The sequence below is a fragment of the Eriocheir sinensis genome, chromosome 45 (assembly GCF_024679095.1).
Source record: "Eriocheir sinensis breed Jianghai 21 chromosome 45, ASM2467909v1, whole genome shotgun sequence".
NCBI lineage: Eukaryota > Metazoa > Arthropoda > Malacostraca > Decapoda > Varunidae > Eriocheir > Eriocheir sinensis.
The window spans coordinates 5,808,638-5,831,622 of NC_066553.1; the positions used below are offsets into that span (position 1 = coordinate 5,808,638).

The 22,985-nt window shown below is 38.1% G+C and overlaps 1 protein-coding gene across 3 annotated transcripts; it reads right to left on the bottom strand.

Moving 5' to 3' along the window:
- Window positions 1-964: 964 nt before the first annotated feature.
- On the bottom strand, window positions 965-17,006 carry LOC126980673 (protein Mo25-like). 3 transcript variants are annotated; one of them, XM_050830796.1, is made up of 7 exons: window positions 16,842-17,006; window positions 12,075-12,211; window positions 10,587-10,751; window positions 7,144-7,262; window positions 5,450-5,618; window positions 4,102-4,266; window positions 965-3,498 (listed from the first exon to the last, which is right to left on the bottom strand). In XM_050830796.1, the coding sequence occupies exons 2-7, from the start codon at window positions 12,174-12,176 to the stop codon at window positions 3,208-3,210; spliced, it is 1,011 nt and encodes a 336-aa protein (XP_050686753.1). In that variant the 5' UTR covers window positions 12,177-12,211; window positions 16,842-17,006; the 3' UTR covers window positions 965-3,207. The 3 variants fall into 3 exon arrangements, with proteins under 3 accessions (XP_050686753.1, XP_050686756.1, XP_050686752.1); XM_050830799.1 differs by having other exon boundaries at window positions 16,720-16,969; XM_050830795.1 differs by having other exon boundaries at window positions 16,613-16,969.
- Between the last annotated feature and the right edge of the window lie 5,979 nt (window positions 17,007-22,985).

Here is a 22,985-nt window from a genome sequence, read left to right on the forward strand (position 1 = left end):
ATGAGATGATACATGACCAAAAAACTAAAGCTACTTTTGTGTCTCCTGAATTGGTAGGAAATAATGGGATTTTGTCATTATGTATAAAAGACAGAACAGAGCATGTAGATACTAAAGACCTTGTTAGAAATAAAGAAAAGTGGATGCCATCCAGCCCTCTGGAGGCACCCTAGGGCTGACATGAATGTATGGCAAGTGTTCAGCTTCCATCTTCTATGATAAGAGGTCTGGCTCAGGTCACAGCAACTTCTTGGGAGGAAACTTTCTCTCATAACTAGAGCAAGGCTATTTGGTCTGAGTTACTTACTTAGAGGTAATGTAAGCACAGCCTGACAATGTAGTTGTTGGTGTCTCTGGGTGTCACAACCAAGGAGTTAATAAATTTGAAACCTTACCTAACCAGATAAAATTTGGAATGGTTTTCTTTGTGTTGTAGCTTCTGTTCATTTTGCAGATGAATATAGATACATCACTCTAGGAGCTGTGACCCCACTCTTTGGGAGGAGCTGTAGGACAGTAATTCTGGACTCCTAGGAGTCTGTGTTGGGTAAAAAGGGGAAATGGAAAGAGGAAAACATGCAAGCTCAATTCCTGTATACCCAAACTAAGTAAATACAAGTTTTGAATGACTAGATTTTCATAGATATACGGAAATACAACTTTCCAAAAAACACTGAGATGTGGGATAACCTCAATATGAACAGTCTAGGTAGAAAATATCCACTATCACACAATTTACTTTTAAAAGTAAATTGAACAAAAATTGGAGCAGAAACTGACTAATACAGCAACTCCTACATAATTAAACTAAGTAAATACCAGCATGGTCGTTCTTGAATGTAAAATTAAGTGAAAAAAAATAGTCTGTTTCACCCATATTCATAACAGACTACATCATATACACAGTGCCAGTTCTCAACATCTGATGGTAGTTTAGAGAATGTAAAGGAAAAGTAAATCATCATTAAATCTATTTCATATATTTTTTTTTGGCATGTCGTCACTAGCCAATGATGCAGATGTTGAAATTAATTAAAAGTTCTAAACATCTGAAATGCCAAATGCTTTTTCTGCAAATAACTTTAATAAAATAATTATGCAGCTCTACACTTGGCAAAAAAAATAAATAAATAATAAAAAAATAAAAAATAAATAAATAATAAAAAAAAAAAAAAATAGTTTTACTTTAATGAAATTTAAAACCTCAGAACTAAAACCATACAAATACTTCATCACCATGGACTGGATTTGTAAACCATCAATGCAAATGCAAAAATCTAAGACACTTCCCCTTGGAAATATATCACAATGCCATATTCTTAACTAGTGGCAGCATCCCAAATCATTCCATCCATATACATACTGCTTTGTCTCACATTTACTAACCTTGCATAAGTATAACAACTGCAAATCATACTCTAATTTTAAGTTTTATCAATTTATCTTTTCCTTCTGCATTGACATGTGAACACTTCTATTTTTTTCCAACAGACTATAACTCATCATAAATCATGTTCAAGCATTCTTACATAAATGGTTAATAAGGATTAAGCATAGTTAACTATTTTTGAATAATGCCAATTAATCTAAATTTATCATAATTAATGAAGCTTTAACTATAATAAACTAATTTTCATAATTTAATATAGGAATAACATCTGATGTCTCCTGTGAGACTTATTAGTCTTCTCCAAGATCAATTAAAAAATATCTACAACTGTTAGTGACATGCAAGATGCATGATGATTTTTAAGTAAACCAAGAAATGAATTGCATTTTGTAAAGAACAATACTTCAATTATCTTAAGTACTGAAACATTACATAAAAACAAGCTGTATACAGAAATAATTAACTCTAAGGATGGTAACCAACTCCTATATATAGAAAATTCGCATCCCATTTCACATATACTTATGTACAAATATAAAAGTCTTACTTTGCCCATAAGAAATTGGTATGTGGCAGCTCAGAATACCTCTTCAAATTATAATTTCTGGGTATGATTAATGTACTAGCATAACAATCTCACTTTTCATTATTAAATAAATATGTTGAGTTTTTAGAAAAAAAAGTGAAAACTACAAAGTATAATTATAATATGAACCAATACATAGCAACATCTCAATATGTTTCTTCATCAGAACACTTTGTAGGTGGAGCCTGCATCTTTAGAAAGTAAGGATTATGATTACCCATGATGTAAACAATCTGAGTGGCTATACTGAACCAGATAAGGAACAGGGGAAAACTGCAGCCTTCCATTACCTGCGCACTAAAATAAGATTCCTGAGCCAATTGCAAAAGATGAGACAATCTACATAAAATGTATGTTGTAATATATATCAAGGTACTAATAAGGGAATTGTTAGTTATAGCTACACTTCCTATTCCTATGTTGTTCCTGCTTATATTTCCTCAACCTGGATATGTTTTCAGAATATATTTTACTTACATGGTTATGAAAAAATTACTATATAACTAACTGTTCTCAGTAACTTGAAGATCATAGAGTATAAGTTTTCTCATCCTTTATAGCATGCTTGGGCATTTTAGTGTTTGTGGCTGATGGAGATATTCAGTCTTCTCCTGCCTTGACCTGTTCACTGTGCTGCTCAGTGAATGTACTGCTTTTGCCTGTTTTAATATCCTTAGGATATTTCTAAGAGGTAAGTTACACCTGCAAAATGTGAAGCTGATCAAAAATATCAAGTCGTTGCTGCAGATTTATGCAAGACTTTTCATATCCAAAAACATTTCATGTCACTGGGATTACTTAGGTCCCTTACATATATTTTTCCAACTTGATCACTTACAAAGATCTGGAATGCCCTATGTAACAGGGTTATTCATAAATATGCAAACAGCTTCATATTGGCCCCAAGGACAACATGCTGGCAATCCTTGTCCCAGACTACAGTGCAATTATCTAAACATAAAAAAAAAATACACATAATTACCAAGTTAAGCTAAAATTAAAGCCTCAGGTATTCGTGACAAAACCTATACCAATAAGGCAGTATGTAGGGGAAACATAACTTAGTAATATTTATTAATCCAAAAGCAGGACTGGGAATCTGACATATTCATACGGAAGCTCTACATTCTTTAAGCTTCTGACTGATGATGATGATGTCCAATCAGCAGTAGTTGGATAGAACCAGACTACATGTAGTGCATGCTGCCACTTCACTTTCTAGTTTATTAAGCTACTGGTCTGGGGGGAGAGGTTTAAGTTCTTTGATTTGTTTAATCAAATATGCCTTCTCATCATTGAACTGTTCATCTTCAGAGCGGTCTGTATGGAAGCGTGTCAAAAACTCCACAAGTTTGTCCTGATTCCTTAAGAGAATCTCTAAGATAGGTCGAGGCTTGTCTGGATTGGCAACAAACACTTTGAAAACATGGAAGGCTTCAAACTGAATATTACGAGACTTCTCTTTCAACATGATCATCATCAACTTCAAGTTATCAGGATTACTGATGTACCTTTTCATAACCTGCAAGGCAAAAATACACATGTAATCAAAAGGCAATATAAAAAGAAATAGTGATTGATTGGAAAATCAAATGTTTCAGGCAGCTTGTCATTCAATTATAACTTTTATCTAATCTTGAAACTAGGTAAGGATTATGCAGTTCTTGTCTTGTATGTCTCAACATTCCAGTTCAGTTGTAGTCTCAATAATCTAACCTTCTGACCCTCACTCACCACAAGGGGCATAATCCCTTTCCCAGTCCTACAGAAAATATGCAGCAAACCAAGCTGTCCCTCCTATAGCTTCAATGAACCCTACCTAATTACCTTTGAAATGTTCTAGTCTCAAATAAAAGAAAGAAAAAAAAATGTTTCATTGTTATTACTAATATGAAACTAATCTTTAACCCCCATTTCAGAAATCTTATTTTTCATTAGTTAACATCAGCCAATAAGTAGGATCATTAGTAAGAGCTGCAAGAAACAAAACCTGATAAAATTGAATAAATAGATTTTTGGAGAAAGGAGGTTGAAATAATTGATTTTGCAAAATATTATCACTCCAAAAAAGTTAAGTAGCTAAATATAATGATAAAAAATTTCCTCTGTAACAGTGTGTACTTACAGAAAAGTTGTGTCTGTCTAATAGCAGCTCTCCCAGCAACTTGAGTGACTGTCTGCGAGTAACATAGTTGTCAGAGTTAAGAAGATTCTCATACTGAGAGAACACCCGATCATAATTTTGTTCCAAGAACTCTGCACAGAGCATCTTGTGTTTCGTCAGAAGCTCCTGAAAAAAAAAAAAAAGCAAAAAAAAAAATCAATTACAAAAATTATATACTACTGATCCTTACCCACCACACAGCAAGGTTACTGAGCACATAGGGCAAGACCAATTTCATGCTTGATGAAGTTAAGTTTTAATGGGAAAAAAGGGGTTAGGCTCAATGATCCCCCTGAACCCCTTATATATATATGATAAAACTGAAAAATCAGACAATATTGGGTTAACCTTACCATGGCAAACAAGCCTGCAGAAGATAGAGGACACTAACCTCCTACAGGTACCTATTTAACTTGTGTCTCAAGATGAGTGTTTCCTTCCCCCAGCACCAGGGAGAGAAAAACTCCCATCTCCACCTTGACACCAGGAATCACATCACTCTTATAGTTTTCCCAGACTGGGCCATTTGACCAATAAGTGCTAAACAGTCAGTGAAACCAAACATCACCACAGTATTGCTGAATTCCCCACAACATACAAAAACACATGTTAGCAACTGCATGACATGCCTTTCTAAGGAATTCCAAAACTCTTTCCTGAGACCCCTAATGTAAGGGTATGACCAGGCATGCAAACCCTGGGTCTGTGGAATATAGGTCCTTGCAAAGGAGGCAAAGTGAGGGAAGATGAGGAGCAGTGGCCTGTGGTGCCTCATCAGTCTCCTAATGGCCAGGAACACAGGCATGGGCAGGGACTCAACAATAGGTCTCTTGATGGCTCTCTTTTTGCCAAGAACAACCATCTAACTATACATATAATGGATCAACAAGTGTGTGCTTTAAAAACCTTCCTGGGCAGACAGTGTTGCCTTCCTGTGAGACTTAGCAGAACACACTACTTATGCAAGGTCTCAGCCTTTATTTCTTTCTGTTAACATCAAGTTTGTGGTAGATAAGTGTTCCTTGCCCTATATATGCTAGGTTAGGGTGGCTGATGTATCAAACTGCTACAGTGAACATTACCTTGGGCTACTCTGGCATGTACCAATCACTGTCCATCACACAAAAAGATGGATGGGCTGTGATTCAGATGGATGTTTACCAAAAAATCAATAAAAATCTCTTAGCCTTTTGACATATTACCTTTAAACAAATATATATTAAACATTAATCTCAGAATGACACAAAGATGGCTATTGCATTTTTATACACGATTACTTTAATAGTTTAACAATAAAGTTGTAACTTACCTTGAATGTGGAGAAGGCATCAGAAGCAATGTCAAAGGTGGAGACCTCAACATACTTAAAGAAGTTGTAAAAGTCATCACTGTTAAGAATAATTCTTGTCAATGCCTCATACCTGGCACATTCCCTCAGCATTGTGCCACAGTGGAGAGCAATATCTTGATGTTCATACCTGCGTACAATGATAAAAGATTACTAATAATTCAGAGTAATATGAAAAGTTAAGTGTCCATACAAACTTAATACAACTCCAATTAATCTACCATATCTGAAAAAATCTAACTGCATACAGATATGAGATTTTTCAAAGTGAGAATTGTAAAATCTTTCGGTCAGAAAAATAAGAATTGATTGATTTAGTAGCATAATACACTTTAGGACAGAAAACTCATCTTGGAAAAAAAAAATAATAATAATAATAATAATAATAATAATAAAAATAAAAAGAAGAGAAACTAGTAAAAAAAAATGTAATAATGTAAGGGTTAAGTAAACACCATACAACCAATACAAAAACTATTGACACCTTAAAGAATCATAACAAAATCATTTAAACCTAGAGATGCTGTTGAGGAATGAGAAGTAACAGAAAACAATATAAATATGGGCTGAGATGGGTAGGACATAATTATACAGTGGAAATGAGTTACTTTAACCCGGTAGCAGCGATGGGTCAAATTTGTGGCTTTACCGTGTAGCAGCGACGGGACAAATTTGTGCCATGATATAACCCCCCCAAAATAGATGATACTTAATCTGATCACAAATGCTTTGATATATATCATGAAATGGTTTGTGTGAGGGGTGATTTTTTTTCATTTTTCTTGCTTGAATATGAAATGTTTGTGAGTGGTGATTTTTTTTCATTTTTCTCGCTTGAAGGGACCATGAAACATGACTGTTTGATTTTTTTTTTTCTTGAAGGAATGAATAAGAAACATGACCCCTGCTGCTACTGGGTTTAAGAGTAAATAGGACTCAGTGGTGAAAATATTCAGAAACTGGTTGTATATATACCTAGTTCTGATATATATACAGGTTTTCAGGTATTTGCTTGTTGTTTTATGTCTGCACACATTTCTTTCTGATCCATCGTTTTAATACATATGCTATGTTCCCACAAACTATGCCTCCAGGCTATAAAGTTACTTATCAATTTTAGTGCTTCCTATTTATGTATCTCCATTTTTACTCCTCAAGAAGAGCTAGCTTGGGATTATAAGGGTTAGAACCAGACGTTATGTAGTTTTGGAATGGTGTTGTTTCCAAATAAATTACATTTTTTTGTGTGGGGAGAAGCTGTGAAGGAGATGGGTTTTTGAGGACAGGCGTTATGTAGTTGAATAGTGTTGTTTTACATGCAAAATTTTTTTTTGTGGGGAGAAGCTGTGAAGGAGAGATGGAGAGAATATTTAAAAAACTTCATGAATTTTGAGGATGGACATCCAGCAGCTGTACCAGCAGCAGTTTTGAGTAGAGGTAGAGGAGGAGTATATGAAGAAGTAAATCAAGCAATAAAAAGGTAAAAAAATGGAAAGGCAGCAGGAATTGATGGAATCACAGTGGAAATGTTGAAGTGTGTGTGTGTGTGTGTGTGTGTGTGTGTGTGTGTGTGTGTGTGTGTGTGTGTGTGTGTGTGTGTGTGTGTGTGTGTGTGTGTGAGAGAGAGAGAGAGAGAGAGAAAATATATATATTACCCTTTCATGAGAGTGAAGAGGATCTCTGGTTTGGTGCAGATATATTCTACTGTTGGAGACCGAATGCCAATTTGCCTACGAAGAATGTTGTTGAAGATCTGGGCAACATCCTTCTTGCCCTGAAAAAAAAAAAAAGGTAAAAGTGCTAACTTTTAATGTACTCCAATCAATAAATCAATCAATCAATGGAAGCATAAGTCAGGGGAGCACATTGCTTTTTCCAACCTACAAAGCAATCCCTGGGACAGTGAACCCTACACTATGGACCAGGGGCGGACTGGCCATCTGGAGACTCTGGACTTTTCCAGATGGGCTGCCCAGTCTGTGGGCTTCATATAGAAAAAATTACTGAAAGTTAACATAAATAGAATAATTAAATATATATATATATATATATATATATATATATATATATATATATATATATATATATATATATATATATATATATATATATATATATATATATATATATATATATATATATATATATATATATATATATATATATATATATATATATATATATATATATATATATATATATATATATATATCAATTAGAGAGAGAGAGAGAGAGAGAGAGAGAGAGAGAGAGAGAGAGAGAGAGAGAGAGAGAGAGAGAGAGAGAGAGAGAGAGAGAGAGAGCCGTGAGACACGTTCAGTTCTTGTGCGGCAGTGGGCCAGTGGCCAGCCTGTAGGGCCGGTGAACAGTGTTACCAGATCTAGCATAACATTCTGCTTTCAGCATAATCTGAGCAAATTTTGAATGTCTAGCAAAATTTCTAGCATACCCCTCAATTTAGCATAATTCTAGCACAATTCTGAGGCGTTTGGCATAATTGTAGCACAATTGACTAAAGAGGTGAAAATTAACTGAAAATTGAGTAAAAGTCCAACACAAATATGAGAAATAATCTCAAAGTAAACAATAAGCAATAGGAAATGATTTGATGTGCTTTTTTCAGGAAGAGTGTGTCCGTTTTTCAGGTCACATGTGTAGGAACCCTGCTACTGACTCCCCTCAGGAGCCTCAAGTGTGTGTTCGTACATACGTATCGACATCTACCACCCCGCCAATGCAATGTCCATTGTCTGAGACTGATTCATTGGGTCCCATAATTTTTTCTCTCCTTTAGCACAATTTTACCTAATCTAGCATAATTTTACACCGAGTCTAGCATATTTCAGTTACACAGGTTACATGTGAGAGAAGTTTCTCCACTCTAAAATTCATCAAGGATCGACTTAGGAGTACACTTTCACAAGAACATTTGCAGGCTTTTATGTTGATGGCAGTAGAGAAAGGTATGTTAATGACTCTTGATAATGATGCTATAATAGATAAGGTTGCTGAGAAGAGTAACCTGCTCAGGAAATTACTGACATATTGAAAATTGTAATCATGCTAGCTTTAATGTCAATTTCTTTTGAGTACCGGTAAGTCAGTCTTTTCTGTAGAGTTAGGCTAAAAGAGCAATACTACCGTGCTAGTGTATCTTCATTTTATTGATACTAATAGCAATATTAATATTGGAGTTACAGTATTTTAATAATTTACATTATTATTTTACAATTATAATAATATTTCCATTCAATACTTGTAGTCATAATGTTAAAAACAATTACTTTTTTTGATTTTTAGGAATCATAATTAAAGAGCAGGATGCCAATATAACTTAAGTTTGTAGTAAACATTTTAAGTTTCGTGTCTAATTAATAACTAGCCTAGAGGTTTTGCTTTGAGTCAAGTATGTATGTGTTTGATTACAAACCTGTAATATTGGCCTATAATTATAATATAGTTACATTTTCCTGTTTATATTTCAAAATATTGTTCGAGAGGTGCGTGTGTGTGGGACGGGGGGGATTACGGCACCTGTCCCGAACATCCCAGCTGAATATGCTCACTTAGCTCACCAAGTGGGCTGCTTCAAAGACAAAAGTCCAGGGCCGATTTTTAGTCCCAGTCCGCCCCTGCTATGGACCAGCAACTTGCCCCAGCCCTGTCATTAAGCTGCGAATTTTGGAAAATCAGCCGCTTTGGTGTGAATTGCCATAACTCCCTTATTTCTTGGGCTACAGAAATGTTTTTGGTATCAATCAACGGCAAAATGAAAGGGCTATATTTTTAATAAGCGACCGGGCTCAAAAAATGACTCAAAAGGGTAAAAAGTTGAATAAATTTGCAAAAAATGTCTGAAAAAAAAAAAAAAATTAATTCCCAACCTTGAAACCCACTCATTTTTTGAGAATTTCAAAAAACTTATTTAATAAATAATTTAACCCTACCAATGTGCTTTCCAATATGACATATAACATTTCCCTACTCCCAGTAGTTTTGTCGCTAGAGCTCAAAATGTAAACCCTTTTGAGAGCGATTTTGACGAACTCCAGACACTCTGCCGTTTTTGTCTAGTGTGGCATTGTTATTGCCTCTAGAAGGCTGTAATTTGGCATGTAGCCCCTCTTGGCAATGTAGTTTGACCAGCTTGAAGGATTTTTAAACCTAGATGCCTTCCCAGTTGATATTCTTTACTGAATTGCAGTTTTTTCTTTGTTTTGAAGGACCTAGTGTGTCTGATGGTGTCTTTTCTTGGAAATCGAGCCAAAATGCAAACATTATCTCTGGCTTCTTCGGGGTGACTGATTTATGTGTCAGCTCTGCTGCCTCCAAGGCCATCACAGATGTTAGTTTGCCTCAAGATACCACACGAATATTCTTTTAGGCTATTTTCAACGCTGAAACATGACGATGTATGCACCTGTGTATGATTATAGCTTTATTTTGTTTTGTTTTACTTGCCAGCCTACAGTGCCATGCCGGTAGACTTTCTTGAGGGGCCTGAATGGTGGTCAGCCCCAGCCCGTCATGGCAAGTGTTTTACAGTGACGTGATGAGCGGAAAAAGGGGGGGGTTCAGCCATAACTGTCATTTTTGCTTATTTCTTCATAATGTTTTGTCAGAAGCTAGCCGAGGCGTGTGCAAAGACGTGAAAATTTTCAATTTTTTCAATTTTTCCCTTTTTTTTTAAGTATTAATGTGGGACACTTTCCTTAAAGTCCATCTAAACATAGTTGCAGCCATATACAAATGATTGACATGTTTTGTTGAATATTTAATACTTAGAAAAATATGGGTGGATCATCTTAAAAAATCTAACTACATATTAATTGAATAATTTTAAATGTAAATCAAATCTACATAAATGCTGCATATGCAGATGATATTTTTTCCAAACTTGAAACTCTCAACCTATAAACTCACTGTTTCCACTACCACTGCTCCATTAGGCCTATAATTTACCAAAAAAGTTTTATATGAACATAGGCACCAATTTCTTACACAAAACACAGCATTTACTCTGCACAACTATTTAATATGGAAAATATATCCCTTTATTCAGCAATTACCACAATCAATAAAGAATATATTCACCAACCTCAAAATCTATTCTATGAAGATTGTGGATTAGGAGCAGCAGCATGTTGGTGTTGTAGAATTCATGTGCCAGTTGTGCCAGGACGATATCCTGTGGCTCTGAGTCAGTGGTGCCGTACAGCATGGTTTTGATCTGCGTTAAACTCTTGCTGGTGTCTTCTTGTGCCTGGAGAATATAAAAAGATGAAAAATTACTATATATATTATTTAAAGAATATAAAATGAACAATAAACTAGGATATACTTTAACCCGGTAGCTGTGGGGATCATGTTTCTTAATGGTCCCTCTAAGTGAGAAAAATGAGAAAAAATCATCACTCATACAAACCATTTCATAGTATGTATCAAAGCATTTCTGATCAGTTTATGTATCTATTTTGGGGGGTTTATATCATGGCACAAATTTGGCCCATCGCTGCAACACGGTAAAGCCACAGATTTGGCCCGTCACTGCAACCTGGTTAAATAAATATTATCAGAACAGGATCTTATATCACACAACTCTCACTAGTCAAGCAGTAACACATGTCTACAAGTTTTTTGTTTTTGTTTTTGTTTTTACCTTAACTGGCAACAAAAATTAGTTGATCAAAAAAGGTGAAGATATGTTAGCCTACAGTCTGTATTAAAATGATAAGCTTTTTCCTTCCTTTCCTATTTTACATGCAGCTGTATACTGCAACAACTATATCTTTGATTAGCATTACAGGTTACAATACTCCCAAATATAGCATACACTGCACAGATTCTGGTATGCCCATTGTTTTTTGCAGCTTAACCCGCAAGCCATTAGTCTCATTATTACGGGAATATGTAAGGATACCATGGGACTTCAAGAATACAGTTGACCCCCACAATGCAGCACCTTAAGAACCAATAATTTACCATTTCTTATCCACATCCATTTATCTAATTAATTTCCATTTGAAAGTTTTAACTGTTTTAGCATCAACACAACTGATAAGTTTCCCCCACTCATCCACTGTGCTATTCGTATACCACATTTAGCCTATTTCCTTCTTGAACCTGAGTTTATCAAAATTATGCCCCCTGCTGTGGGTTCTACCATCTTTCATTCAGTACAAGTACTTATCAATATCACTTTCGCTAATCCATTCTACCCCTGTAAACTTCAACAAATTCATAATGCAGTTTTGCATTTCCAAAATTACAAATCAGTTTGTTTTAATCTTTTTATATAGTTTGTTTCTTACACTTAATAAGTTTTGTCACTTCCCTGCACCTGTTTCAAATTCATTATCTTTCATATAATAAGATATCCAGAAAACAGCAGCATTTTGGCTTGCCCTCACACACAGATGGAAAGACAGGAATATCTAATAAATTTGGAAGCCTTAAATTCAGGGTCCATAAATATGAAGGTAAAAATTATAGAGTGGCAAAATACATACTGTGTGAATCATCCATCAAAAGGAATAGGGTTAATGATAAATATGGTTCAAATACCAGACATTAAATTCAACCTCACCTTTTCAGCCTTTTTATCAGAACGTTCCAAAGCTGTCAGAGCATCTTTTAGGGCTTTGGACACCTCCTGAGGGCTCTTTGGACTCTTGCGAAAGAGGGACATCTTAGTGGTCTTGTACTACGTTATAACACCATCACCTAGAAATGTGGAACAAATTTTAAACCTTGGGCAAAAATGTAAAAATGAATTAGGGATATAAAACTGATTTCCATGAAAATGCATAACTAAACACAGTAAGATCTCTCAAATAATGTCTGATTGGTGTTTGTAAAAGACACTTATTAGCAAAAATGCTATTTGCATGATATTTAAATACATAAATAATTAATTTGAGCTGCCATCCCAGGGCTTTCACCCATTCCCTCCATTTTAAATTCTATAACTACTTTTTTTTGGCTGAAATAATAATAATCTTAGTTGAACTGACATGAGTGAGGCCGTTTGCATACGAGTGATCCGTGGTCACCACGCCATGATGACACGAGTCACTTTTATGACGCTGTTACACACAATTTGTGGCTTGACTGAGGGACACCGTAGAGTTGCCCATGTGTAAGGTTAGCTGTGGCAGAGAGAAACACAAATACATGCCTCTTCAATTTCTTCAGTTTGAACGACCGACGGGTTGCAGCTTTGCCCGACACCAAGTGACCACAAGTGCCCCGTGTGTAATGGTCCAAGCCACAAAGCTATGCCACTTGTGGCGGGGATCCACGTCTCCTCTCCATAGTTACCAGTTACAGTCACTCGCGTGAAAGGGTTCACTTCAGAACAATGAAAACTCGTGAGAAGCCACATCCCTGCTAGTGTGTGTTGTCACAACCTGGCGACCACAAATCTTTCATGTACAAGCAGTCTAATGTAAGACTCACCTCAAAGGAATTAATGAGGTTTTTGGTGTAATGGCTGTTCAGATGCTTACGCATGAAAGCCATTGTCGCATATTGCTTTTCCATTCCCACACTGTTGCAGTAGGGGCAGGCCTATCTAAATGAGTAATGCAGTGCACTTAACCACTCTGAGCTGTATCCTTCTTTCCCTCTTCCTGATTAATCCTTCTCTCCATTAGATGTGATAAACACTGAAGACAGGTTGGTGCCCGCTTAACCCAAGTCCTCCCACGTTTGCTGTGTGTGGCATCCCTGTAAGACTGAAAGACAGGAGGTTGAGGTTGAGCGATGCTGTAGTCATGTCCTGAGGCTAGCAACACACTTCTTTGGTCCCTTATTCCAGCCAAGATGGCTGGCCTATCCTGGAACTAAGTTAATTGGTTAATCTGTGGGACCATGAGCCAAGCAAACACCACTGCCAAGTGGTGGCTGCATATACTATCCTGCTACCTCTGGGTTTGTTGGGCTAATAGACACAACAATCGCAGCAGGAGAGCACCCCTGCCCCGAACACACCCACCTCTTTCTCTTGAGGACTGTCAGGGTGGCGCATACAAGACATGAGCTCACTGAGCCAGGCCTGGGGTTAACCCCCGGCAGGCTCTCCACATGAGTGCCTAGAGCATCCAGACCCTCTCGGATGATGAGTGACTACCCTATCTGTCAGCCGAGCTCAAGAGGCTGAGAGTGGACATAGTGGGGCTCTCTGAGATGAACAGACCTGGCAATGGAGAGATTAGTGATGAGGATTATACCTACTACAGGTCTAGCCAGAGTGATGGTGCTCAATGCAAGGGAGTAGCTATAGCCATTTCTAGCTGACTGCAACCCTCTCTCTTTGGGGTTACTCCCACTGATGAGCAATTGATGCAGATGAGGTTCAAGCACACCTTGAGCCTAATATCTCTCACTGCAGTGTACGTTCCTACCGAGATGTGTGAACTTGAGAAGAAAGAGATTTTCTACACCAAGCTCAACTCCTATAGTTGACTAGTGTCCCCCATGCGACACATCCATTCTTGGGTGACTTCAGTGTAGTTACTGGCACAGAGAGAGAGATAGCTATGAGTTATGTGTTGGTCTCCATGGCTCTGGCACCAGAAACGACTTGAGATGGAGAGGACAGCTGCGTCAGAGCTTGCTCAGGAAGACTGTCAGGAGTGGAGGTGCAGATTGAGTGTAGCGCCGCACCCCATTAGTAGTAAGTACACTGCTCCCTCTAGCCTGACTCACCCACTCCTTTTAACACATCATCAAACCCAACATTTACAACTACTAGATACATATAGGTGAAACTATCACACAACATAACACAATGCTTTATATCACAGAGTATAATTACTTCAAAGCTAGTGGGCCACCTGGCTGTGACCAAGGATAAGAGACAATATCAATGCATCGAGCATCATCTCTGACTCCCAATCAACATGAAAGCATGGCAATGAGGGGTGCCAAAAATGTACAGTAAACAATGGTCAAACTGTGAGAATAGTCATGCCATGCAGATTGGAGCAGTGAACTATCAAGACACCACATTGTGCTTTTGTTTTGGTCAGGATTCACAGACAAAACAAGATGCACTGTGGGTAGCTAAAACAATGCTTGTTGAACTATCCTCATTGTTCTTATCCTGATTGCAGCAAGGTCACTCACAGTTTAGAAGTTTTCATACTCTTTGGATTAAAGTAACCTGTGTGCAGTTGTTATATTTTCACCTATAACCAGTAGTTGTAAAGGCCCTGACACACTTGTCCCCAAACATTGTCTGGATCATTGCTCCAAACATGTTACCAACACATCAGAAACATGTTCCTGTACACATTACCAATATTTTTAAAGCAATGGCTGATGACATTGGTCATGGATCTACTATGACACAGATCCTCACCTGCCAATGTTGTGATGAGCATTGCAACCATGTGTCCTTGTGAAGTGTAATTTACCAGTGAACATGTTTTAGTATTTTCCATGACCAATGTTATCAGCTATACCTTCCTTTGAAAATGCTGGTGGCCTATTCAAGAACGTGTTTGTTACACTGGTAACATGTTTAGGAGCATGTGTGTCTGGGTCTTAAGGGTTTGCTTTTGATGGGTATAATGATGTGATGAAGTGGGTCAGTTAGGCATAAGAGATGCAACGTGCAAATTTTGGAACTAACATTAGATCAAACATCTCATTAACTTCTTTAAGAAGAGTCTTACATTACTCATGTTGGGGATTATTCACGTAAGGGTAGCCTACTAATTTCGAGATGCTGACCGCTTATTTCTGGACAAAATATGATGCCGTTTATTATGGATAGTATTTTTCTCCGGAAATCACTAAATGATTGACTTTTCAATGCCTTTTGTGCACCCGCCGCCGCAGCTGCAAAATAGCTCGCAGAGAGGTTCAACTTGGGGGCTTCGTGGGAAATCTGGAGTTTTGTGTGGGGGAGCATATTTAAACTATTCCAGCTGGACTGCCGCCGCAGCCGCCGCCAGAGGAGGCTACCCTTTCATGAATATTATCCCTCATGTAGATTCAATAGCAATTTATATTATATACTTCTGTTACTTCAGCTAAAATAAAAGTGGATGGAGAGGTTCACAGGAGAAAAATGGATGAAAGTCCTGGGGTGGCAGCACCAATAATCCCATTATACAAGAATCCTTGGCTGTGATCAAGGCGCATGCCTCACATCATCAAGATAGCAGCAAACAACTGCTATCCAAGATGCACCTAGACACTTTACTGTCTTAAAAAATGTTTGTGATTTCAAAGAATAAAAACTTGAATTTAGAAACTTGGAATTTATTCTAACCTCATTATTGTCAAAAATGTTACTTTGGAAATTGCTAATGGGATGACTCTTCTGTACCTTCAACTGCTGGATACGTTAACAAATATCAATGGATTATCAGACACACACTCACACACACACACACACATATATATATATATATATATATATATATATATATATATATATATATATATATATATATATATATATAAAAACACACATATATTAAACTTCAATCCAGTTTAATTTGGCTAAAAGCAACATTCCCAAAAAGTTAAGTGTCATGTAAAAATAATACACAAGGGTCCTAAAAGGGTTAGCTTTGGCTGTAAAAGCACTTCTTCCCTTGTCACCCACTGTTAGTGACTGATTTGGCTTTCTGCTGATTCAACTCTTGAATGATTTTGCCCCTGTTGGTTGATTTGAAAAATACCCTGACTGATTATACCCTTGATGGAACAATTGTTTTTTCAATATATGATGAAATTATGGCATGTAAATAGGTTTGAATAATCAGTCAGAAAGTACTGAAGACATCCACAGCAATATGTAGTCAGAATCAACCAAAACCAAGGTCAGCCAAACATTTAGGTCAGCACCAGCCCAGGGGCCATAACAGCACCAGCCCACACAAGCCCTATCCCATGGTCAAACTTGTTACCCATTCCACAAAGCGATAAAGCTACAAGTCCTCCCACACACAAGCTATGCGGCAGAGCTACCAGGCCCATGTGTAACCAGATAACACGTGCTGAGCCGTGTCCTGCGACGTCCAGGTAGGCCTATGTTTATCAACGTGAAATACACCGAGACGGGGGAGGAGGTCAACACTCGCCTCCCTCCCGCCTGTGTCTCTGTACCCGTGTAAGTCCGGCTGTACACGCTGCTCGGGGAGGCTGGCCAGGGTGTAGCAATTGGCGAGAATAATGGCCAGTGTAGGAAAAAGGGGCGCGGCGCTGCACCTGACCTGCCCCTCTGCTGCTGAAGTCGCCACCAGTCACTCAGGTCCTCACTCCTGGGCCGCCATATCCACCCACTCACTCCACCTCCACCGTTTTCTCAAGGTCCAGAGTGTCCTTAATAGCTTACAGTGGACGGAGGAGCTTCGTCTTGCCCCTGCCTTGCTTCCCTGTGTCACGATATCAAGAGCCCCGGCAGAGATTGACTATCAGTGGGGCGAGTGTTCCTTCTTCTTCTTCTTCTTCTGTGTGGTGCCAGCAGGGTTACCAGGAGCCATATTCCCGAGCACTCACATATTTGACAAGGCTTTCCTAGGCGTTTGGGGCATTTCCAGGGGTAGTTGAATGATCCTGGGGGAAGTTTGACCCTTTTTCTGTACCCTGAACGTGAATAAACCCTGATGAATACCCAATTAATCTCCTTTTTTCCCAGCAGGGTTACCAGGAGCCATATCCCCGAGCACTCACATATTTGACAAGGCTTTCCTAGGCGTTTGGGGCTTTTCCAGGGGTAGTTTAATGATCCTGGGGAAGTTTGACCCTTTTTCTGTACCCTGAACGTGAATAAACCCTCATGAATACCCAATTAATCTCCTTTTCCCAGCAGGGTTACCATATTTCCGAGCACTCACATATTTGACAAGGCTTTCCTAGGCGTTTGGGGCTTTTCCAGGGGTAGTTTAATGACCCTGGTGGTAGTTTGAGCCTTCTTCTATACTCTGAACGTGAATAAACCCTCATGAAATACTCTATTAATATCCTTTTTCCCAGCAGGGTTACCATATTTCCGAGCACTCACATATTTGACAAGGCTTTCCTATAGGCGTTTGGGGCATTTCCAGGGTGAATTTTTTTTTTTTTTTTGTTACCCTGAAAATAACCCTCATGAAAAATGATTAAAATTAATTTTTTTTTTTCCCAGCAGGTTCCATATTCGAGCAGCACCATATATTTGACAAGGCTTTCCTAAGCGTTTTGGGCTTTTCCAGGGGTAGTTGAATGATCCAGGGGAATTTTGACCGTTTTTCTGTACCCTGAACGTGAATAAACCCTCATGAAAGACCGATTAATCTCATTTTTTTTCCCCAGCAGGGTTACCATATTTCCGAGCACTCACATATTTGACAAGGCTTTCCTAGGCGTTTGGGGCTTTTCCAGGGGTAGTTGAATGATCCTGGGGGAAGTCTGACCCTTTTTCTGTACCCTGAACGTGAATAAACCCTCGTGAAAATCCAATTAATCTAATTTTTTCCCAGCAGGGTTACCATATTTCCGAGCACTCATATTTGACAAGGCTTTCCTAGGCGTTTGGGGCATTTCCAGGGGTAGTTTAATAACCCTGGTGGTAGTTTGACTCTTCTTCTATACTCTGAACGTGAATAAACCTCGTGAAAATTCAATTAATCCCTATTTTTGCCCTTTGAAAATAGTTGACGTAAGAACCCATGCAGTGCTCAGAACATTGCAATTTTATCAGTTTTCAGACCCCCAAACTGTCGTAGTCACACCAGTAGTGATATCCAATTGAAGTCAGCGATAAAACCGTATAGTGTCGATGTTTTTCTTATATTTTTGTGGGTCAGAAACCGAAAAAATACGATGCGCTTATTAGTAACGTTGCCACCAGCCCATATATTATCGTGCTCAGATCATTGAATTTATCGGTTTTCAGGCCCCCCAAACTGTCGTAGCCACATAAATACCGACATTTAATTAAAGCTCTTGTTCAAACCGTTTATTGTTGATGTTTTTTTGTAATAGTAATAGGTCAGAAAACAGAAAATACAGCGTGTTAAGTACGACAATCTTGCTGCTACCGTAGTGCCAGAATGTACCAAAGAAACGTACCAGATGAGGAAAAATTTACTATATCAAGGAAACACATTGGTATCTTGCATCTCATGGCTGTGACTAATTGACATATTCGTGGGTTAGTATTTTTTATATGATTTCAATTAAACTGATAACAAGTGTCTTAATCCCTAATGCATTCGTTTTGTGTTGATTGATAAATTCTCGGATGTCTTAATTCATATTTCACCTCCACATCCTATTTTCTTTGACGCAGCACACCTAAATTCCCACCAATAAGGATACCAAACGTACGACTTAATTTAGTACGGCCCGAAGTACTTAATTTGGTTCTTTAGTACCAGAAACGGTAACCTTTTTGTAAGTCACCCTGGCTGCACCCTTCGATCAGTCCAGTTATTTTTCTTAACTAATTTCAACTCAAAATCATAACATATCTATACAGTGTCATTCATGTATACACCTTTTCTATCTTATTTATTTTCTTTATGCTTACACTCATGATTGATTGATTGAAGTTTATTGTTGCAAAGAGAATCACAACAAGGGAGTGAGATCGAGGCTTCCCTACCTACACACATTATCGCCATGACGTCCTAGCTCCCTTTTCTTGCCTTCTCTTTCTTTCCCCTTTATGATCTGCTGCATGGACGAGCCAATCACATATATAAGATTTTCCAGTGGGCGAGAAAACGTGGGATATCGACATTATATAACTATTTTTTTTTGTCACCTAGAGCATATAATAATAATAAAATAGTGCAACATATCATTTCTTCTACTGCATGTTGATATGAATTAATACCGTACACACGTCTCATGTATTACTGCACATTACACTGTATTGCCTGGGGGTCGGGATGTCATATGTTCCCTCCCATCTCCTTTGTTAATTATTGTGTACTTTTGCAACAATAAACCATCAGTCAATCAATCAATCAATCGATCATACGTACGACAATATACGGTCCAGACACACACTTATGAAAAAGGCTTAGACCCACCTACCAAGCTAATCCCACACACATAATTTACATCATCTAAAATAATCAATATTGGTGCCATGATAAATAAGTTTCTGTTTACTACAATACTATAGTGTGGGCAAGGGTTTAGGCCGCGAAATTCAACAGAACAATTCGGGAGTTCCTAAAATTGTGTACAGATCAGCTTGTTAAAACCTACCTATCAACAACTCTGTCTGTGCTCTTTGCTTAAAAGGTCGGATTGTCAAGCTATGAAATGGACGTTCGACCCATCTATCTATCTATCTATCTATCTATCAAAAGCTCAATGTGTAAAGCTAGAAGTGTCAAGCTATGGAGTGGCAGTTCGACTCCTCTATCTATCTATCTATCTATCTATATCTATCAACAGTGCCATGTGTAAAAAGTTTCAGTGTCAAGTTATGGAGCAGCACTTCGAGTCTATAAATTATGTTCATCTACCTTTCGCTTTCTTCCCAATTATGCGTTTTTCTTTATCAGAGAGCGGAACATGCCTATAGATTCCCCCCTCCCGCCCAGGCAGTAAGGTACCCAGACACCAAAAATCCACTCATCATGCATCCTCTGTGGTGGCAGATAACATTTACATAAAGGTTTTTGGAAGGTCGTCATGCTTTGTCAGCTGATGTTTGGCCGTGGTTGCAACGCTGGAATCACAAGAACGTCAACATTACTATCTTTATACCGTACCTATAGCGTGCTCAAGCCTATATACTGGTGAGGATGAAGTAGGATGTGACGTAGAGGAATTTATACACGGATTGGAAGAAAGATTGTGATCGAGGGAGGATTGTGGTTCAGCAGAAGGCCAAGGTGGTTCAGCATAAGTGGATCAGAGATAAGACTTGCGTATATCTTAAACATCTTGAAGGGGTGATTTGTGGGGTTAGAGGTATTATCTTTATTAGCTAAGGTTTATCCACAAGTGTAATTAAGGTATGTTGTTGGTATTTAGCTTTTATTTGTGTGGGTCTCCCGGTTGATATATATATGTGACCAACTCGGGTTGAGATGATATTGGGTTAGAGTGTAGTAACTGATGTTATTTTAAAGGCAAGGGCACGGAAGTTGCAAGGTTTGACGAAAGGGAACGAGCAAGATATTGGAATGTTAACAATTTGATAAAGATAGAGCAGAGTAGGGGTGGAGCTGAAGAGGTTGAAGCTACTTCAAGTATACTGGTAAAGCTTAGATGTTTAGGGTGAGTGCAAGGTAAGGGGGAGCGCTGCGGGTCACTTGACGGGCAAACAGGCGTCTTTTTCTTAAACTATTATCCTGTTTGTATAGAGATTAGTGGAGCCTCCCCAACCCTTTCCGTTTCCGGCTCCGAAGAACCCGTATCCGTCAGCGGGTGATAAGGCTTTGGGGCGTTCTTCGTTATGCAAGCGCTAACGTCACCTAATATACAAACAAGAAAGGAAACGCCAACTGTTTCCTTCAACAGTGGGAAACATGAGACAAAAATAAAGATGGGCCATTTATGATAGAGCATGGAAACCCACTCGGTTACAGATGTTAGCACAACGTTGAATGAGTAATTCTTATCGGTATTTACTCAAGAGGATACGTCGTCATAACCTGACGCCCTTCAGGTGTTCATGGGAAGCGAGGGAGAAATATAATACGCTGTAATCTGATCACTGGCTCTCAACATGTGTTCGCTAATGATAAATCAGATCTTTCTAATCTTTTGACATTTAAGTAAAAAGGTGTAGCTACGAAGAGGCAGAGGAAGAAAATATGATATAATAAATCTTCACTTTATGGAAAGTACAAGTCCACGGGGTTGAGGGTCAAATAAGATTTGAGTTTGAGGTGAATCAAGGCGTGGCTTAGCGACAGAGTTAGCGTAAACAGATATAAATCAGATTTGGTTCGCATTACTTGTGGTGTCCCACATGGATCAGTCAAAGGCCTAGCATCAACAACTACCTTAAATGCGGGATAACTATAGCGAAATCAGCACGATTGCTGATGAAGCGAAAATAGGATGACTAATTTGGTGAATGTTCCAATGCACAGTTTTGGTGCTCCCATTACATAACGGATATATTTTCACTCAAATCAGTTCACAAAAGCAAGAGTTACCAAAATGATTCAATGACTTTTAAAAACCTGACTTAGAGAAAAACTAAAAAAAAAATGCACTTACATTCTCTGAATATATAAGTAGAATCGGGACAGCTAGGGGTGGAGTATTCGTGTTCGGTATTCGTATTTGAATACAGTTTTTAGGCTCACTTATATTTTTATTCGTATTATGTTTATTAAAAATCGAAATACTACATACATTCGCAATCGAATACTTGGGCAAAGTTTGTATTCGTCGAATAATCTGACAAATAATCATATTTTATGACATCATCCATCAGTTTGACAGTTAATTTGAGACTGAACGCATAGAAGTATAATTCGCTGTGAAATGTGATTTGAGCTTAAATTTTGAGGCAGGGAGTTACGAAATCGTAGCGCCAAGATTCGGAGCGAGATTTTGTCAACCTAGTTTCAAGCAGATCATGTTGATAACTAAGTCAGACAAATTCTGCCTATATAAATAACTACATGACTGCTGCAGCACTAAGATGGCGAGCGAATCACTGCTAAAAAGACTGAAGAGTCGATTTTTCATTTGCGCTCAGAATTATTATAATGATATAACGTTATGATTAAGTCTTACACCCTGATTCACTCATTATGACTTAGAGAATTATATGGGAGATAATATTTATGAATCAGAAATGATTTAATCGAAGTTCTCAAAGGGGTGAAGATGATTAATGAGAAATTGGTCAAGAGGTTTAATGAGCGATTTAGATAATGTAGTAGCTACAGGTACCGACAACTGATGTAACCTGGATAAATTTAAGTTTATGAAGGTAACAGACAAAAATTGGTTCACGAATAGCGAATTTGATGGGTGGAACAAATAAAATATAATATGTAGTTAATACAAACACGATTAATTGTTTTAAATGGATGTAAATTAGACAGAATGAAGTTGAGCACTGAGTAACTCGCTCTCAGGAGCTATAGTATACCGTGTGTTGGCCATTTGGTCTCTGAATTAGCTGTTGTCTCCTTTTATATCCTTGTGTGAATTTAAGCACATGTGCATGCAGTTTAAGCTGCGCATGGCAGAAAGCACAGGCAATGCTCGTTGCCATAGTCGATCTTCTGGTGGTATTTGGCACGTCTTAATTAGTTACATATTTCTTATTTACATCGAGATAACGTGCACATGACATACTACAAGGCACATATTACTTTATAAAGTATGGGAGACTGTCTGGAAGGATTATTTTCTGTAGGATGGACCGTTCAAGGCCTCAGATATACCGTCAGCCAAGGGGTCAGCATTACGAATCCTTCCTCATTGTGGTGTTGGAAGCTCTCCTCGCTAACGTAGTGACAGGCATCACGGCCACGGCAACCTTGTGCCCACCGACCCGCCATCC

What these genes read in the sequence shown, in the direction of transcription:
- LOC126980673 (XM_050830796.1), bottom strand. Translation starts at nt 12,176, where the DNA reads ATGTCCCTCTTTCGCAAGAGTCCAAAGAGCCCTCAGGAGGTGTCCAAA. An exon ending in TTCATAGAATAGATTTTGAG is followed by an intron (nt 7,263 to 10,586) that starts GTTGGTGAATAT and finishes TTTTTTTTTCAG; the next exon opens with GGCAAGAAGGATGTTGCCCA. An exon ending in TAGACAGACACAACTTTTCT is followed by an intron (nt 3,499 to 4,101) that starts GTAAGTACACAC and finishes TTTGCCTTGCAG; the next exon opens with GTTATGAAAAGGTACATCAG.